Source organism: Podarcis muralis, chromosome 12, assembly GCF_964188315.1.
Source record: "Podarcis muralis chromosome 12, rPodMur119.hap1.1, whole genome shotgun sequence".
NCBI classification, from domain to species: domain Eukaryota; kingdom Metazoa; phylum Chordata; class Lepidosauria; order Squamata; family Lacertidae; genus Podarcis; species Podarcis muralis.
In genome coordinates, this window is record NC_135666.1 from 33,296,632 (window position 1) to 33,316,194 (window position 19,563).

At 44.1% G+C, this 19,563-nt stretch overlaps 1 protein-coding gene and 1 long non-coding RNA gene across 4 annotated transcripts in view; one reads left to right on the forward strand and one right to left on the reverse strand.

The window, feature by feature from the left end:
- CRPPA (CDP-L-ribitol pyrophosphorylase A) overlaps positions 1-2,513 on the reverse strand; it is a 56,403-nt gene extending 53,890 nt beyond the window's left edge. For 2 of the 3 annotated variants that reach the window (XR_003709084.2, XM_077936985.1), the window contains exon 1: positions 1,934-2,513. Coding sequence is in view for 2 of the 3 variants with exons in the window: in XM_077936985.1 (XP_077793111.1) it covers positions 1,934-2,301 (368 nt within the window). In the remaining variant the exon portion in view is untranslated. The remainder of the gene's footprint in view (positions 1-1,933) is intronic. The other variant, XM_028749921.2, reaches the window with a different exon arrangement.
- LOC114607102 (uncharacterized) lies at positions 1,984-16,490 on the forward strand. The gene is made up of 2 exons (XR_013394810.1): positions 1,984-2,118; positions 15,648-16,490. It is a non-coding gene; the product is annotated as an uncharacterized LOC114607102 (long non-coding RNA).
- The last annotated feature ends 3,073 nt before the right edge of the window (positions 16,491-19,563 follow it).

A 19,563-nucleotide genomic window follows, 5' to 3' on the forward strand; every position in this document is an offset into this window, starting at 1 on the left:
TGGTACAGTATGATTCTATTTATTTATTTATTTATTTATTTATTTATTTATTTATTTCCCAGCACCATGCAAGCAGAACACAGGTACCGTAAGTGGGGAGATGCCTGTAAGTAATCAGTGCCAGGGAACAGATTTAATGCCAATCACAATAATGCATCGAAGTGATAGCCTCCTATTTTATCTATTCACCCATGGCAGTCCAAATTTTATGGTATCCATAACTGAAAGCAGTACTGCCCCATGACTGTATGGCTCCCTGTTTGTACCAACTGGGTATAGGCTTTGACATCAGCATTTCTGACAGTTCGGAAAAATGACAGTTGGAGGAGCTGGAGCAATAAAGGCCTGCCATGAATCGCTGGGAAATACAGGATGGGGATGGTAGCTATTCCAAAATATTAACTGTGGAGTTAAAGAGCACAACCGCATGGAGTCTATTCTTTGTGGGCTCTGACAGTGTCTCTCCAACTTTTCAGGCAGACCTCTTTTTCCAGCCATACCAGGACTTGACAGGGAGAAGGACTTGGGACCCAGTGCATGCAAAATATGTGATCTACCAAAGAGCTATGGCCCAGTTCATCACATTATTTACGTGCTGACAATTACTGATGTAGGGATTTCAGTGCTGTATTTTCCCCACATAATTTTTTCCATTTCATAATTTCATTAGTAACAGTAAATAGATGTCAACTACAAGTAAATATTAGGCAATGCCACTAGCTTCATTTACTAAACACAGTTATGCCAAATTAGATTACTCCCTAGGACATCATAAAAATTTCCAGAGTAAATTACCCTAATTCCAATTCAATTTTTTTAATTAAAAAAAAATACCACATCACTTGCCATTTTTCTTTTCTTCCCATCAAGCCTACAACTTTAGGATTTGGAATTACCTGGAATATGAAATGACCTGGGATATAGACAGCTACATACTCAAGATCATTTACAGACCAAACCTGTGAATATTTTGAAAAAGCCCACTCATTTCAAGCAGCTTAGGTGTACCCAGCTGCGTAGGATCAAATTCCAAAGCTGCAGTTCAAAACACAGTAAGAGCTTCCCTGAACTTAGTGGGACCTCCAAGTCAACATGTACCATGTACGCCACCTTGAGCTCCTTAGAAAAAAGGTGGGGTGTAAGTGTAAAAGATAAATACCGTATTTTTTGCTCTATAAGACTCACTTTTCCCCTCCTAAAAAGTAAGGGGAAATGTGTGTGCGTCTTATGGAGCGAATGCAGGCTGCGCAGCTATCCCAGAAGCCAAAACAGCAAGAGGGATCACTGCTTTCACTGCACAGCAATCCCTCTTGCTGTTCTGGCTTCTGAGATTCAGAATATTTTTTTTCTTGTTTTCCTCCTCCAAAAACTAGGTGCGTCTTGTGATCTGGTGCGTCTTATAGAGTGAAAAATACGGTAAGTACAACACATGCTTAAGCTTCCATTAGTGATCATGAGCACTCAGAACTGCAAATACTTTTTACTAGATGAGGCTCCATAGGACAAGGGGTCCAAGCAGGTGGGGCTTGTGGGCCAACTTCTTGCCTTTGAACATCTCCCTCATCTTAGCAATAAAGCCCTGGAATCAAGGCTGCAAAACTCCTAGTGTTTAATCAGAATAAACACCCCTGTATTCAGCAGGTACAGGTAAGTAAGCACGACTCTGAAAGCGAATTGGGACCGACCCCAACGTTGCCCAAATGCGATATTTTTGCGGGGGGGGCGGGTTTCCCTCATACACCCACACTGCTTCCTTTGCGTTTTACACATTGACAGTTATTATTTCTCTCGGAAGGCGGGGGGGGGGGGGGGCTGAGGTAAGCGTGCCATGCCTGTCAGCCCTGGAGAGCGTGTGCGCATGCGTGGGTGAAGGAAAAAGCCGTTGGCCGCGCTAACGGCTGGCGTTAGGGAAGAGGCGGCGGCGGCTATTTACCTTTCCATGGCTCGCACCGTGTAACTAACGAGCGGCCTCCCCAGCAGAGCGCAGAACTGCTTCGGAGTGCAGCCGCCCAGGCGCTCCCCGCTTCCTCCGGCGGGGAGCACCGCCGCCACAGACACCGGCGGGCGTCGCTCCCGAGGCGCCTCCGAGCCCTTGCCGCCGCAACTGCCCTCCCTGAGGTCAGTCACCGGCAGCTCCATGGTGGAAATCCGAATTGTGGCTCCTTTTCTCCCTTCCCCACCACCCCGGAAGAAAAGGTTGTTGCGCGCGCGCCAGGGACGGAGAAGGGGCTTGTCTCGAGCAGCCGCAGCCGCCCGCCTCACTTTTGACCCCCAAGCCTGGCTGTGAGTCGCAAAAACCATCGGGCGCGCTGTGCCGGCTGCCTGGATAGCTCGCCCCCGTTGAATTGATCTCTTCCCTCACATATTCTCAATAAGCCACCATCCTTTTACTTCTTGATCCTCTCCCGCCCCCGGCATTTTTAAAAAATTAAATTTACTATGTTTTTAAGTGGGTTTGGCTGGCCCTTTAAATAGCCCCTCTTAGAAGGGAGGGAGAGAGGGACGCTTGAGTTCTTTCTGCGCATGCGCCTTGCCCATTTGAAGAAAAAAGGCTGGGATTCAAAGCGGAAGCCACGTGGCTGCCGTCGGCGTGACACTGCCTTCAGTTTAATGCCTGCGACGTTGTGGCTAGACATGGTTATCTTGTAGACTGTCTACGTTAAGGATGTTGCCCTAGTTTTTTGACTACAGTTCGATGCATATGTAATGTTTCAGCACAGAGACCCGTTACTTGTTTTGTGTCACTCTGCAATTCAGTAGCCTGGGTTGCAGGACACGACAAGGCAAGCTATGGCGTGCAAGGAGTGCTCTAGCTACTTTGCTGCTCCCTGGCCATTTGTGCCGCCTCCTCACATGCACTGTCCACATGGGTAGAGAATGTGATGCCCTTCAGATATTGCTGGACTCCAGCTCCCTTCACTTCCAGCCAGAATGGCCAGCGATCAGGGAAGAGGGGAGTTGGAGTCCACCATGGCCCATGGGCATAGCTGAGTAGGCAGCTGACCCCCATCAAGTAAATAAAAATACGTAGCTAACTGACCAATAATGCCTGGCTCCCCCCAAAAAAATCCTGACCATGGCCATGCCATGGATCATGACAACTCCAGTGTCAATGTAAACCATGGCTAGGAAGCCTAGACTACCTTACTGGACTACAACTCATGTCATCTTTGACTATTGGCCAGGCTGACTGGAGCTGATGGGAGTAAATCTTGCAAATTCTGGATACCCTCCACCCCTGAAGTAAACTCTTGTTTCTGACTTTTATTCATCTGAATGACACTTCCAGACTGACATTTAGGGAAGTGGGATAGAGCTAACTATACCTCTTTGTTTCCCATTAAAATGCTCTTGACATATGTAAATAGTCCTTGTGCCCTACAATGAATGGCAGCTGTCTTTAAATATTTCAGTACAATTGCTTATTCACTGTATGCCCAACAATATAAGCTACTGTTGATTTTTTTGAAAGGCCAAGGCAAAATTATAGCTTTGAGAGAGTTCCTGGTTGTCTGCTAAAAGGTGCTCATTGTGTACTGAGATGGAAGTTAAATGCTTCCTTTTCCCAAGTTGCTTATCCAACCAACTGGTGACTGCAAACACTTCTATATATCAGTTGGACCTTTCTTTTTTAAAAGAGCTACTAAAGAAGGTATTTCTTAACCCACAACAATAGCTGCCATTCTATGCACACATAGAACACATTGTGGAGATTAGGATCCCTTCCTTAAGATATAGCATGCTGGACAACACAATCCTATGCATGTCTACTCAGATGTTAGTCCCATTAAGTTCACTGAGGCTTCATCCTAGATAAGTGCTTATAGGGTTGCAACCTGAAATACTTAGTGACCTGGACAGAATCTAGCAAAAATCAGTCATGACTAAATTCCACTGAAAACAATAGAAGAGGATTTAGTTATAGTTAAAAGTGGGACCTGAAACAAAATGCCATTGTATGTCTTCTCACTTTGGGGCCTTACCTGTTGTGCCAAAGGGCTGCCAGCTGACCCCAAATCTGAGCGTTTTATAGCTATATAGGGGTGGGCCATGCAGTTCTGGAGATGGGAATGGCATCCTCCAACCTAATTCTGCCCTTCAGAAAACTACAGTATAAGCTATCAGGGGGAGCATGAGCAGGCTGATTTCTTCTCTTTCTCAGCCCCTCTTTTTCCTTTCTGTTGGTTGTTTTCAATTTACACTCCACATTTCCAGTGGCTCTCAGTAACCAACAAACAAAGCCATGGGAATCCAAGCAACAGTAAAATAGAAGTTATTATTAGCATGTAAAAAAACCTATGCAAGTGTATGTATATGCAATACAAAAGACAAGTTATCCAAGCCACTATGGCTACTGTAGAAACAAAAAGCTCTCCAAATAATGGGGTTGATGGGAATTGGAGTCCAGCTGCATGTGGAGGACCACAGATTCCCCACCCTTATGTCCTCCGGGTTTACTCCTGAAGCTTTTCTCGTGAATAGCTGCAAAGCAGTGGAGGTTTAGTTTTCAGTCTCCTAGAAGTGTAATAATAAGTACAGTGGTACCTCGGGTTACATACGCTTCAGGTTACAGACTCCGCTAACCCAGAAATAGTACCGTGGGTTAAGAACTTTGCTTCAGGATGAGAACAGAAATCGTGCTCTGGCGGCGCAGCGGCAACTGGAGGCCCCATTAGCTAAAGTGGTCTTCAGGTTAAGAACAGTTTCAGGTTAAGAACGGACCTCCGGAACAAATTATTTAACCCGAGGTACCACTGTAATTAATAATTAGTAAAAGTTAATATGCTCTGTATTGTATGGTTATTGTATTCACTAAACATCTAATGAGTCTAAGCAATAAGTATCTGTGGTTTCTCTTGCTGTTACATGTTTGTGCAAAGCACATGTTGGGGAGAGGAGGGAGTATGCACTGAAACCTACTCACTGCTCTCAGTTTTTGAACCAATGGGGTTAGGTCCAGTATTTAAAGATCCCCCACCCCTGTTACATCATTAGAACCAGAACATAAACCTTTGAAACTAGAAAAGAGCAAAAAAAATCAATGTTTGGTCCAGATCCTAGTTATTGCACCCTCACTAAAGGAGACTGTATGGATGATTCACTAAATGATTGTAGGATGACATGTGTACCTGAGCTTACAGCCTCAAATTCTATTTATCTTATATGCTGCTTTATTACAAGAATGATGACTAGACTACTGATCCTAAACTGAATATTTAGTTGCCCACCCACCCCCTCCAGAACCCACCATTCTCAACTGACTCTCAACTGCCTCCCATTCAAACTCCCTTTCAAATCCTCATCCAATCATCACTCACCACCAGAATTCCACAATCTCTCTTTCCCCCGCCCTCCTTGACATTCTCATAATAATTCTGATACAATTAATAATCCTGTTACATTCAATATTTTATACACACTGGTCCCTATAACCATACTGTTAGAAGCACTTGAGCTTCCCATTCCTGGTTCCTAGGAAATTGGGGTGAGCAAACTGCAGGTTCTTCATCCCTGTTTCAAAAAGCAGGTGTCTTCCCCCAAATGATGCTGGGAATTGTAGTTTGTTAGAGGTTCTGGGGATTGTAGGTCTGTGAGAGGGAATCCACAATGGCACAAATCATTTCGGGGGAAGTAATGTGCTTTTTAAAGCATAGCATCATAGAATTGTAAAGTTGGAAAGGACCCCGAGGGTCATCTAGTCCAACCCCCTGCAATGAAGGAATCTCAACTAGATGACCCATGGCTGATGGCCATCCAAGCGCTGCTTAAAAATCTCCAAGGAAGGAGAGTCACTGCTTCAGACCCTAAGGGCCTCTGGAGCAGGAGAAAACAAACTTCCTCCATGTGACAGCCCTTGAGACTAGTTATTGAAAGGGCTGCATGGTGTGGATCTCATATCAGTGTTATGAGAGTGTCAGCAACACATTTCTCTCTCCCCTTTCTCCACACCATGCAGAATTACAATGGTAACCAGAAGGCTAGAGTTTGGAGCCCAGCCAGGGCTGGCTGTGGGCAGGATCTTTGCATTGTCAGGGGTTTGACTAGATGACTCTTGGGATCCCTTCCAACCCTACCATGCTATGATTATATCAAGGAGCTAAAGGACCAAAAAGATGCTTCTGAAACATTTGGGAATCATAGAAACACTCTCCTCACCCGTGGCTTCCAGCAGGAGCTTGCATCTTCCTTAGGAGAGTGGCAGTCCAGAACAAGGGGGAAAGGCTCACAGTTCAGGTAGGTGGAAATGCCAGTTGAGTGGCCTATACCAGGAGTGGCCAACTTCCAAGGGACTGCGATCTACTCACAGAATTAAAAACTGGCAGTGATCTACCCCCATTTTATTGGGGTTCAGGTCACAGTTGTTGAGTTTTTTTAGAGAGGGTGTTCAGGAGGCTGAAGTTGCTTTGCTTATTTAGAGAGGGGAAGTGCCACATTATTAAAGTATTTTGGGGAGAAAGAGAAACAGCAACTCACAAAAGGATCGCTGGGGGGGGGGGGAATGGCCTCGGTTTGTAAACTCTGTCTTCAGTTCTCCAACAATGTGGGGTGAGGGGCGGGGCCGGAAGGGGGCCAGCAATCGACCGTGATCAACAAAAACATCGCAGGGATCTACCAGTAGATCGCGATAGACCAGTTGGACATCCCTGCCCTATACTATAGGAATACTTCCTTCCCGTGTCCCCCACCCTCCTGTGCCAGACTGGTGCTAGCATGGTTGGGAGCCAGGCACCTGCTGATTCCTCCATTTTCTTTGCAGGGAGGGAGCCTTTCCTCAACAGATACTTTGTTCTGGCCAAATACCTGGAGAGATGTGACAACCTCAGGTAGTGGGGCAGAGGGAAGGAAGGGGTCCTTGTGAAACACGTTTGGGGAGTCTGTTGCTTTCAGCAAATGCTTTTCAGAAGCATTGCTCCCTCCAGCGGGAGGCTGAGCATAGCCATCATGGCTAGTTGCCTTTGATAGGCCTCTCCTCCATGCAATTGTCTAGCCCTCTTTGAAAGCCATCCCATCCAAGATGCTCTTGTGGTGCACCCCGCTCCTGTGCTTCCTTGCTCCCACAAGGAGATGACTATTGTGAGATCCTTTGGCTAACATCTATCTGGGCTGGAAAATATTAAAGCATCAGAGGACTGGTGAGCTTCCCTTGAAGCACAACTGATCAAAGGCAGGCAGATCTGTTAGATCTGTTAGATGCTCAAACGACAAATGATGCTATCATACCCCACAAGTGTCTCAGCTGATGGAGAAGAGAGTAATTAAGTGGTCAGTGGGGCTCCAGGTTGTCGTTTCTGGATCCCACCACAGCCCTTCCAAGTTGCCCAAGAAATCAATGTCACAAGAGTTTTTTCCTCGCAGCTCTTCCCCATGATCCCACATGGGGCCTTCTCAGACATATGCTGTGTCTGAACCAGCAGATCCCACCAAACCAAGTAATTGAGGACCCAGTCAGAAAAGGAGTGTGCGCAGTCATACCAGAAATAAACACAACTAGACAGGTACTAGAAGTCACCCCAGAATTGGCCCTACTCAACATCTTCCAGGATAACAGTGCCCACTCACACTATCAAGAGCTCATAACCCACCGACAGCATACAATTCAATATGGCTAACTTAACCCAACAAACCCCCTCAGCCACGCACAAATCCCGCTGCAGCCAGCCAAAGATGATCAACCACACCCTAGGTCACCCTAACCTCTTTCACCATCAAGGAAACAAGAAGTGAATAGAAAGAGAACTTCCCCAAGTGACACTGACAGAAAAACCCCAAGCATACACTAAATAAAAGAGCTTAGGCTTTGCCACCCCAGTCCCCCTGTCCCATCCCCCGACCCCCTTGCAGGGCTGGATTTAGATGAAGACAGACCCTAGGCTACTCCACTTGGCATCAGGTGCACTTCTGTCATTTCTTTGCCGTTCCCTCACTCTTTGTCTCCTTGTTTTGTAGTAAACATTTGGCAAGGTGGCTTTTGCTTGTTTCTCATGCTCATCAAAATCTTCTCTTTAAAAAATCCAGAGGTGAACTGTACAAACTTGCACAAGAACTCAATAACAGGTCTGATTTCTGAAGGGCTTTGCTGACCTTGTGAAAATGACCTAGCACACTTATACCTCTAAGATTCTGATTTTGGCTGTGAACTAGCCCCCCCCCCCAAAAAAAATATTGAAGTTGGGCCCTAGAGTTTCAAATTGGTCCCCACTGGCTGGCCCTGAGTCTCATAGTTGCTGGGCCTGAGTTGCCCTGCCCTCACATGAAGTCTTGGGTTTGCAATTTTGGGAGAGGGGAGACTGTCTGCTGGGGGCAGTTGGTCTGGGGAGGCCCCCTAGATTTAGAGGCCCTAGGCTTCAGCCTACTTAGCCTATACATAAATCCGGCACTGGTCATGCAGTTTGACATTCTCGGCTATGTGTCTCTATTAGTGCCTGACACTTTGTTTTAATCCCTGTACTCCTTAGCAATCATTGGCTCTTAAGCAGGGTCCAGTGTAGCACAGATGTTTATTTCCATATTATTTCTCTCTCACACTGATTTCGCAGCATATAGCTTGGCAGTAATTTCTTTCTGTTACTGTGTAATGCTGTTACCCTCTCTTCATGAGTGATTATAGTGTAACGTCCGAGTGCTACTGAACTGACCAGAAGCCGCTGCACTTGTCACCAGCCTCTTCTGAGGTCTAGGTCAGCTGTTTTGTGCAGCCTTTTGAGTTAGCCGCATGGAACGTACAACAGCTGTTTGTCAATCACTGCTGAGGATTATACTTACAAAAGGAGGTGTTAGGAGAAGCGTGGGGGGACCATTGATTTTCCAAAATTATCTAAAGTAAGACAAGTTACTATTCCAGTTCTGAAAATATAATCCAGGGCATAGGACTCTCACAGAAAATGGAGCCCTCTAAAGAACAGTGACAGTTTCACCCATGTGCATTTCATTACAAATTATCGTAAGTTTATGTGGAAAATCCATTCCCAGGGGGGCAGTGGTGGGCGGGAGGGAAGCCTGGTGGGCTGCTTGGTTGTGCAATGTAAGCAACACATGTTGGGGGCAGGCAATTGGCCGGGAGGCTTATGCTTCAGCGGTGCTTGCATAACCGGCAGCTGAAACAATTAAAACTGTTTATTTTTACTGCATTTATATATCGCCTTTCTGCCAAACCACACAAGATGGTTTATTTTATTATTTTATCATAACTGCTTGCAGTCTAAATGGCATGACATAAGGGAGGCAAGGCGAAAATAAGCAAACTGGGGCATCAGCTCTTTATCCTGTTACATAATGACCAGCTAAAATGGCCACTGCTGGATAGAATTGTGTTGGGTTACTACAATACTTTCCATGTGGGATTGATCCAGTGTTTGCAGCTAGCTTGCTTCTGGGGTAAACTATCAACAGAATATAACCCCTTGTTTGCAGGATCCGCACTAACTCCTAAAACGCTTCTGGGCCACGTTCAAAGTTTTGGTACTCATGTTTAAGACAAGTAGGAACCAGGTTGCATAAGAGACTGCCTTGCCTCTTACATACCCAGTAACTCACTGTATTCTGCAGAAGAATCTCTTCTTGAAGTTCCTAAACTATCAGAAGCCCCTCTGCAACAATTTGGAGCAGGACCTTCAATGTAGCTGCCTCTGTTTTGTGGAAAGCATCCCTGTTGAGATGTGACAGGCACCCATTCTCATTTTGAGAAGTTTTTTCCAGCTGAATGAAAAAGCTTTAAATTTCTGCTTTGGGTATTTATCTGTATTGTTTAACATTTATCTCTAGGCATTTTGTTATATGGTTGTGAATCACCTTGAAATCAAGATGGAAGGAGGTTAATTAATAACAACTTTTGACCCACCAAACAATGCAACCCATAAGCCATGCATTGTGCCACACATATTTTTTGTTACCTGAGTTAGATGACAAGAAAAGTGAATCAAATGCCCAACATTGTGTGACTGATGGGTGCCTTCAGCTTGAGAGTTACATCTTGTTTACATCTGCTGCTTAGCAAGCAACTTCTCAATTGATCTAGAAAAGGGTTGGAGAAGCTTCTTCGGTCTGAGGGCCACATTCCCTCAGGTACAATCTCTGAGGGGACTCGTGCAAGTGATGAGCAGAAACGGTCACAAAGGTAGGAGGAGCAATAGAAGTGACTTTTACCTTTGTTCAATAGTCTACATTCCTGCCACGCAAAAATCAGAGGAGTCTACACATCCTCCACACACATCTCTCCATCCAGGTAAGCAAAAAGAATCATCACAGTTACCAGCACAATCTAGCTAGACAAAAACACCCTAGATTCTAGAAACACTGAATTCTAGACAAATGCTCTGCTTAATCTTAACTTTTCAACAACTTACAGGGCTGAATAATAAATAATTATTAAACATTAAAATTAAATTATACCCAAATGGTTTTCTTTTTATTAAATCCTATTAAATCTGATTTTTTTAGTCTGGAAAAGAAGAGGGGTGAACCAAGAGATGTTTACCTTATCTGCTACTCTTTGAGATCATTATTTTTCTTGCTAAACATCTCTTTGTGTGATTTTTTTAATGGCCCAGTGGATCGAAAACTTAGTAAGTAAGTTTGATCATAGCAGAAATACTTGCGCTTCAGTATGACTGATGTGAATGTGCTACTCTGTTCCTAGTTAGAAATATAGGGAACGTTTGCGCTTTTAAATTTTTTTGCTAAAGAACTGATGTGTCACTGGCGCAATTTAGTTTTGCTTTCAAGTAATGTAAATGTAGTTCACCAAAAGATTTATCACCCTGAGTTAACGATCTTGATAAAATCTTGCTTCTCTTATCTTTTACACTACTGTTTTGGGAAGAGGCCATTGCTCAGTGGCGGAGCTCACACTTCGTTTGCAGAAGGACCCAGGTTCAACGCTTGGAGCTTCCAATTAAAAAGGAATTTAGACAAGTTTAGTAGGGCAAATGGCAGGGGCCCATGTGCCCCAGAGGACTGAGGGTGTTTGCCAGCATCCCTTTCTCCTTTTTCTTATCAGGACGGTGCATTGGCAACAATTCGCACTGTGCAGCAAAGAAAGGGTATAGGTGAGGCTGCAGCCACCCGCTAATCTTCATTTCATCAGAATGCCTCTGGGCTCTACCCTAGCAAAAATGTTCAAAAGAAAAGAAAAAAAGAATGGTCTTCCATTCCTGCCACAACTGGCGTGTGCTCACCCCCAACATGAATTTGACCTTTGAGCATTCCATTCAAATCGTCAGAACTCTTCAGCTAAGGGCTGACTGTTCAAAACAAATCTTGAAAGGCCCAGTTGTTTCCTTGGCCTGCTAACTCATTGCTGAGGGAGAAAACCACCTCAGGGGTGGTTCTCCAGGCTACTCGCAAAGTGAATATGCTTTGCTGGAGACCTCCATCACCTTTTACGTACCGTAATTCCCGAGTTCTTTGTTCCATGAGGGATGGTGTAACGGGGGGGGGGGAGTGGGGTGAGACTGGGCAGAAATGAAATGGGTGCAATCTGCTCAGTTCTCCTTGGAAGAATTTAACAGCTGGAGCAGACCATTTCTGGTCCTAGGGTGCTCATCAGGTATTGTTAGGGAGGGAGGGGATATGGGTATTGTTTCCTAGATTTTCTTCCATTCCCCATGCGCCATTCCACATATTCCCAAACGTCTGCTGATATAAGGCAGCTCTCCATATCCCTATGCCATGGGTCTTGTGAGGGATGGATGCCGACTAACCAACCAAGTGTCTTGCTATATATGTGATCTATATTCCCTTCTTGAGAGCACAAATTGAACAGATACTCATTATGGTATGCCATGATCGACTGTGAGAATCTTAGCACCCTAAGAAGCTTATCCTGGGTCAGATTGCTGGCCCATTCACTGAGCATTGTCTGCAAAGGCTAGCAGAGGATCTCCAGGATTTCAGACATGTATTTTTCTCAGTTCTTCTCAGAGATACCAAGGATCGAAAGCATTAGTTCAACTTCTGAGCCTTGGGGTACATCCTAGGGATACATCCTATGCATAGTCTTAGCTGTGGGGTGGGGAGAAAAGGGGTCGTGGTTTGCGTTTTTCCATTGACTTCAGTGGGAGTATGTAATTTACTTTACCTCTTCCACTGCCTTCTTAGAGGGTGGAGAGAAGCCACAAGCAGCAGGGAGTTCCTCCTTTGTTCATCCCCTGCTGTGCTCCTGCTCCACCCATTCTTCCCCTGCTTATGCTGACAGTATCCTGCCAGAAGAAAGGCTGCTTTGGTGGTAGACTTTGCTGGCATAAGGGTATCTCTGTGCCCGCATAGAGTCTAGTCTATTGTTCCTATCCCCACATAGTGGTACCCCCTTAGGGATGGGATTGCACTATGAATCATCTTTTCAAAACTTCTGGCCCAGTTTCAGCAACCATTTCTGATTTAAGGAATATGTGTAAAAACCCGTATCCTTGCGTGGAAAACAGCCCCTGGCAAAAGTTGTAATACTCCCATTATGAGCCAGGATTATTTATTTATATTCTTTCATAAGGGCTTTGTGTGTGTGTGTGTGTGTGTGTGTGTGTGTGTTAAATTTACAGCAACTCTTACTCACCCTTCGAACATCCTTAATCCTTTTAGAAGTATTCAGTTGGCCACAGTGCTTCTCATCTTCTTTGGAAGTGAGAGAGAGAGAGAGGAAAGGAATGTACTTGATCTGCCAAAAAGAAAAGAGGGAAAAAATCACAGAAGAGGTCCCTTGGTATATAAAGTTTGCAGTAATAAACTTGTTGTTTGAAATAAGATTAGTAAATGAACAATAACTGCAAGTGTCGCCAAGGAGAGGAGAACACCATTAGAAGCAAACCATAACTGTTTCTCCTGTGTATTTTCCCCACCCCCACTCATACATGCAAAACTCGGAGTGTTTTATGGATCTTTTCCTGATTTTATCTTATATGTTGTACTCTGCCTTGCTATATTTTTATGAAAGTGTGGGTTATCCATTCATAAATAAATAAATAGAATAAGACATGAGGTCACCTCCTCCAAAGTGGAAGAGTGTAGTTATACTCCATATCTTGTCAAGTTATATAAGACTTCCATAGGTCTAGGTCCCTGCAAAAGGATGTCTCCAGCTAAGTTTTACTCAGAATAGACCAATGAAAATTAATGGACCTAAGCTAGCCATGTCCATTCATTGTCTATTCTAATTAGGACTAGTGTTGGATACAACTCAATGACCATCTTCCTGTAACTGCCTTAGGAGGAGAACACACTTCAGCCATCAGGGCCCTCTTGGAGCTGTCCAAGGTCCTGTTCTAGTTTGCCCTCTGATTTGACCTGCCTTCACTGGACAATGCCTGCTTCCCCACTGAGCCTCAACCTCCCACAAATCTGAAAAAGCAAAAATTGCAGATTAAAGGTGTTCAGTCCAAACGGGGATTGGGACACAGGGAGAGGGGACCTAATCTGTTTGTTCCTGCTTTGATCAGCTGTTTGGGGAGCTAAAGTGGTCTTCAGATTAAGCACAGTTTCAGGTTAAGAATGGACCTCTGAAACGAATTACTGTAAGTACTTAACCTGAGGTACCACTGTAACTATAATATGACACAAGACCGCCCCGCACCCAAGATGAACTCCAGTAACCATGAAACCAGCCTGATTCCAGCCACCTGCTAAAAAGCGTTCAGGAATATCCTGAATTCACACACGTCTTGGCTTAAAGGTTAGCACATGCAAATTTATTTGTCAAGTACAAGATACTCAACTCCTCAGTGAGATTCAGATCTGAAGCCAGATCGCAGACAAGAGATGGCCAGGTTCAGATAATGGCAAACCACCACAAGTCTTTCACCCTTTTTGTTAAGCAAATGGGAACAGGATTACCAAAGCGAACTAGGCAGGAAATTCTGGAAGGGATTATGGAAACTGCAGGAATCACTCAGTCCACAGCCCTCTCCCATCTATACTGGTGTACCTTGGCAAATTGGTATTTAAAAACCCATTCAATTCAAAGGTCAGTTAGCTCTCATAGCTCCAACAGGACAGAACTTACCCAGTGCTTTCCAGAACTCTAAGGACAGGTATACTTTCCTTCCCCCCTCTCCTAGTGTGAGTCTATGGCAAAATTGTCATGCCCATTCTTCTGTAAGCTTCATAGAATAGTTAGGAAATATTTAACTCTTTAATTAAAGTGCGTATGTATTGTAATTTGCCACCTGCTTCGACTTTAACTCTGCTGTCTTAAGTAGCATTTATATATACAGTCATACCTTGGGTTGAAGTAGCTTCGGGTTGAGTGCTCTGCGGCAACCCGAAAGTAATGGAACGCGTTACTTCCAGGTTTTGCCGCTCATGCATGCGGAGACGCTCAAAATGATGTCATGTGCAGAAGCGGCAAATTGCGACCCGCGCAGACGCAGACGCACAGACACAGGTTGCATTCGCTTCAGGATGTGAACGGGGCTCCGGAATGGATCTCGTTCACATCCAGAGGTACCACTGTATATCTATTCTGTCACGCCTATTTTATATAATAAACCAAGCTTTCTTTATTTTTTTGTGTGAGAGCTTCTTGTGGGCATAAGGTTATGGGTTAACACACACATCGTAACTCCCAGCAAACAATCCTAAAGCTCTCAGAAGTGTGTATATGAGCATGCATGAGTGCTGGCTGCACACATGTGGACACACAAACCTGCAGCCTTTAACCATACATTTTTTCAAGGATTTCATAGACTGGTCATTTTCTTATATTGGTGCATTATGCTATAAAGTCACAGCCTCACAGAACTGCTAGTCTCACCAGGGAATTTTGAAGATCTCCTCTGTAATACCCATCACCCTTGGTTCAGCTACCCTAGCAAATAGTTATCAGGTAGCTGTGGTGAATCTATAGCCTCATCCTATAACCAGATTAGTTACAGTATAAAATGTCTTATTTACTTGATGCACATTGGTGCCCCTGAGTGCATTCTACATTTCAAGAAGTTGCATTCCAAATTCCAGGCATCCCTGCTTCTCATTTCAGGAACTGGAAGATGAGAAGCTTGGTTGATTTTTAAAAACAGAACAGGCTGTTCAGCCATGTGGCAAAGATACTGCCATTTCCCAAATGTGTTAAGAACAAATTTGGAGCATTGCAAGAAGTTAATTGAATTCAGTATTGTGATCAATATGGATATATTCTCCAATTATTAGAGTATGGAATATCTCCATACCAGGGGAAACCAGAGAGGTCTTGAGTTGTTGTTTTTTAAAAAAATGTGCAATGCAATCCTTTACGCAGAAGTAAGTCCCACTGTGCTTAATTTACTTCCTGGTAAGAGTACATAGGATTGCAGAGGTTGATGTAGAGGAGGAATGAGAATGGACAGATCTGTCTGCTTCTGTTTATATCAGGCTCGTCAAGCATGTTTCCACATCAAGCTGCATTTTAAAAACAACAGCAGAAATATGCACATTGTATTTTCTCCATAAAATATGCATTTTTATTCTACCCTAAAATACATATTTTGGTGTGCTTGGTAACCTAAAATGCTTGTTTTATCTGTATTTCAATATTCATTTGTTTGTTTAATGATCAGTTTGTGGTTCTGTATTGAAAAATGGAAAGATGTGCAAAAACCAAAGCTGTTCCAATCTGCTTTGTGTTCTGTATTGAAAAATGGAAAGATGTGCAAAAACCAAAGCTGTTCCAATCTGCACCTTAGGCTGTGAAGTGAATGGAGTCAGCTCACTTTAATACTGCAGACCCAACAAGATCTCCCAGCATCCCTCGGAAGAAATTGACATGGGCAAAACGTGAAACAATTTGAAAAGCTGGATGGCTTTCAAAAAGATGCTCAGGCAAGTCTTGTTGTGGGGCTGATGTTCAAGCAAAGGGAACAAGTCTAGTGACAGACTGTCTGCCTGGCTCATAAATCTGCAGACAAATTTAAGTTTTCACCTGGAGCTACATTTACAAGTATGTCAATGAAATTAAAATCAAAGCCCCTTGCCTGGCCTGCGGGAAAGGAAATGCATCATGAGAAGAGAATGCTTTCCAGCACTCGCGGATCCTTCTAAGTTTCTGAAATCCTCCAAGTTAGCACTGTAGCAACAAGAATCCCAGAGTGGAATGTGTTGAACACGCTCATGATTAATGTGGCAGTTCTTCAGGAAGGATGTAAAGGTCAGGTTGAGGAGGACTCTGGTTATTTATGAGGCAGAAATCTTTTAGGTATTTCCAAGGGTGTTATTCAAGTCAGCATTATTCTGTGACTGAACTTGGATTTGACATTTCTGGGTTTCAAAGACAGTTGAGGAGAAATGCCTAGCAGGTTGTGTGTGGGGCGGCAGTTGAAAGGGGAAACAGAATGAAGATTAAGCTTCTAATCGTTGTTGCAAACATGTCACAAACTTTGTCTCCCAAACTGGGAATCTTTTAAAGATATTGTAGCTCGCTCCTTCCAACCACCATCATATGTTGTTCCTCTGTATTTCCATGGTGCTCTCAAAACAGCAAACATGCCAGAGGAGAATGTATTTCCTTTCATTAAATATAACCCTGATTACTCCTTGGCTCTAGGCATTTTTCATCAGCAGATAACAGCTCACTAATGAGGTTGATATTGCTTTTTCAGCTGACTCATGCCAGCACTGGGATTAATCAGTTAAAAAAAAAAGTGTATCCTTGTTCATAGACATAGTTGGCACTCTATATTTTATAAACCAAATGACAGAAGAATTGTGTTCTTTTCTAGGATACTTTTCTATTATCTGTTCCAGCAGATTATTGTATAATAATAATAATAATAATAATAATAATAATAATAATAATAATAATTTTTTATTTATATCCCGCCCTCCCCAGCCGAAGCCGGGCTCAGGGCAGCTAACAACAATAAAACAGTACAAAAGTACAGCATAAACAACACTCTAAAATCATTCATTATAAAATTAATTTGGCTTTGAATGAGTCTGCTGTTTAAACGGTGGCACCTTTTTCTCTTTTGCAAACTGATTTTGCATTTTAGCGTTACATATTGGCTGGATCCAGACTGATTTAGTCACACTTTAGTCCCATGGATGAATCTGTTTCATTGTTTTCAATGGGACTAAATGACGTCTGATGTAGTCTTAATCCAAACCATTGAATTATTAGATTTTTGGATGGCCTTGCCCTAAAAGGTTGTCAAAAATAAATGAATGGGTGACAAAGTGTATTTACATGATGTAAAATAGATTTATTTAGCCACCAAAAATCATCAGAACATAAGAAGAGCTCTATTGGATCAGACCAAAGGCCAGTCTAGTCCAACCTTCTGTTCTCACAATGGCCAATCTGCTTATGGAAAGCTCACAAACAGGGCACACTGTCTGGTTGCAGCTTCCAGCAACTGGTATTCAGAGGCATATTGCCTCTGGTACTGGAAGTAATATAGTCATCATAAAATATTATGCACTGGTGTTGGTTAGAGCAAGGTGCTGATAATGCCAAGGTTGCAAGTTTGATCCCCGTATGGGACAGCTGCATATTCCTGCATCGCAAGGGGTTGGACTAGATGATCCTCAGGGTCCCTTCCAACTCTACAACTCTATGATTTCTATGAAAGTCTTATCCTCCAGGAAATCATCAGATGAAATGTCTGGTTGGTTAGCAGCCCTTGGGCAGTTCCCACATGTGCCCAAAACTTTGCCCAAGTATCGTGTACAGCTGATTTTACAGATAACTCATTCTGAGTATCTCTGGAACCTGACCATAAAGTTGCCATGTAGTATTTAAGCATTGTTTAATTGCTTGATGTTCCTATGTCAATAAAAAAAAAGGTCTTCCCTAGTTAATTGCAACATGGCTGGAGTGGGGGTGTTAATTTATTTTGCAGGATGTGCTTTCCCCACCTCCTCTGTTTGCAAATGAATGTGGCTTCAAGACCCTACTGGATGGACGGCTTGCTTGCAAAACGAATCATGTTCTTTGGTTCAGCATGAACCAGCACAAGACATTCTATGCACTTGAGGCAGAGCTACCACTGACCACCTCCTTTTGTGTGTGTTTTCCTGCTATGGCAGTAGTCTCAGTGTGCCAAGGCTCTCCAGGGCTTCTCATCTGGCATTGTCTCCCTCCCTGACAAAAGGACCCTAGGAAATGTCGGGTCCTTCCATGTTCAGAAGACCTTGAAGAGCGCCCACACTACTACTGTAGTTTAAGAGTAGTTCAACTTGAAAGGCTGCTGCTGTTCAAGTTTAGACAGTATTGGCCACGGCAAAGTGGCAGTGGTGTAGCCCTTTACCCACAGTGCTTTGCTCTCGAGAAATAACCATTCCTCAGAGCAAGATGCGGCTGACCAGAGAGCCCCGTATGAGTGCTGCTGACTGATTTGCCGTAGGGGCAAAGTGGTGGTCTTGGGTCACAGCCACACAATACATTTAAGAAGTTAAGAAGAGCCCATTGGATAAGGCCAGTGGTGCAGCTAGTCCAGGGTTTCTGAAACTTGGGTCTCCAGCTGTTTTTGGACTACAACTCCCACCATCCCTAGCTAACAGGACCAGTGGCCAGGGATGATGGGGGTTGTAGTCCAAAACAGTTGCAGACCCAAATTTCAGAAACGCTGATCTAGTCCAACATTCTGTTCTCACAGTGGCCAACCAGTTGCCTATTGGAAGCCTCAAAGGAAGGACCTGAGTTCAAGAGTGCTCTTCCCACTTGTGATTCCCAGCACTCAGAGGCATACTGTCTCCGACACGGAGGCATACTGTCTCTGACATGGAGGCAGAGTGTAACCACCATGAATTTACCTAAAGACATCCAAATTGGTGGCCATCATAACTTCATGTGAGAGCACTCTTATACCACTTAAACAGCCATCTCTCCCCCCAACCCAAGAATACATAAGACTGATGCATATCCCTGCCATCCCTGGTCTGCTTTTCCAAAAGAAAGATGTGATTGTTTCTGATCATTCATTTGTATGTTTCCCATATGCTATGACTCTTAGAATTAAAGAACATGCTTAGCCCAGGATTCCCCCCCCCCTTGAAACTGAACTCACAGCTCTTCCACACAAAAGTCCACTTCCTGTTTTCCTCTGACACTTTCTTCATTTCAGAAGCCTAAGTGGGGAGCCTCTCATTTGTTGCTATTTTTTAAACAATTGAGAGTCAGAAAACCTTTCTGATCAGCCACTTACCCTGAGGTCAACTCATAGACAGTGGCGTAGCGTGGGGGGTGCAGGGGGGGCCGGCCGCACCGGGCGCAACATCTGGGGTTAGGGCAAATCCACGGGTTAGGGGGTGCAAATCCACAGGTTAGGGGGCGCAAATCCACGGGTTAGGGGCGCAAATTACTTGCCTTGCCCCGGGTGCTGACAACCCACGCTACGCCGCTGCTCATAGATCCCAATTTACCAGTAGAACACTGCTGTATGCCAAGGCCAGATGATGCCTATGTTATAATACAGTCTTCAACCATCTTAAAAACAATTCCCTTCCCTCAAGCCACTAACTGCACACTACAGTGGCATCACCGAAGGGAGAAAGCTAGGGAAAGCTCTGAGAGTCTGCTTCCTATTCAGCCCTCTGAATACTGGAGGCTGAACATTGGCATTTCTGTGGGTTCCCAGAAAGCACACCCTGCTCTTCCCCTTA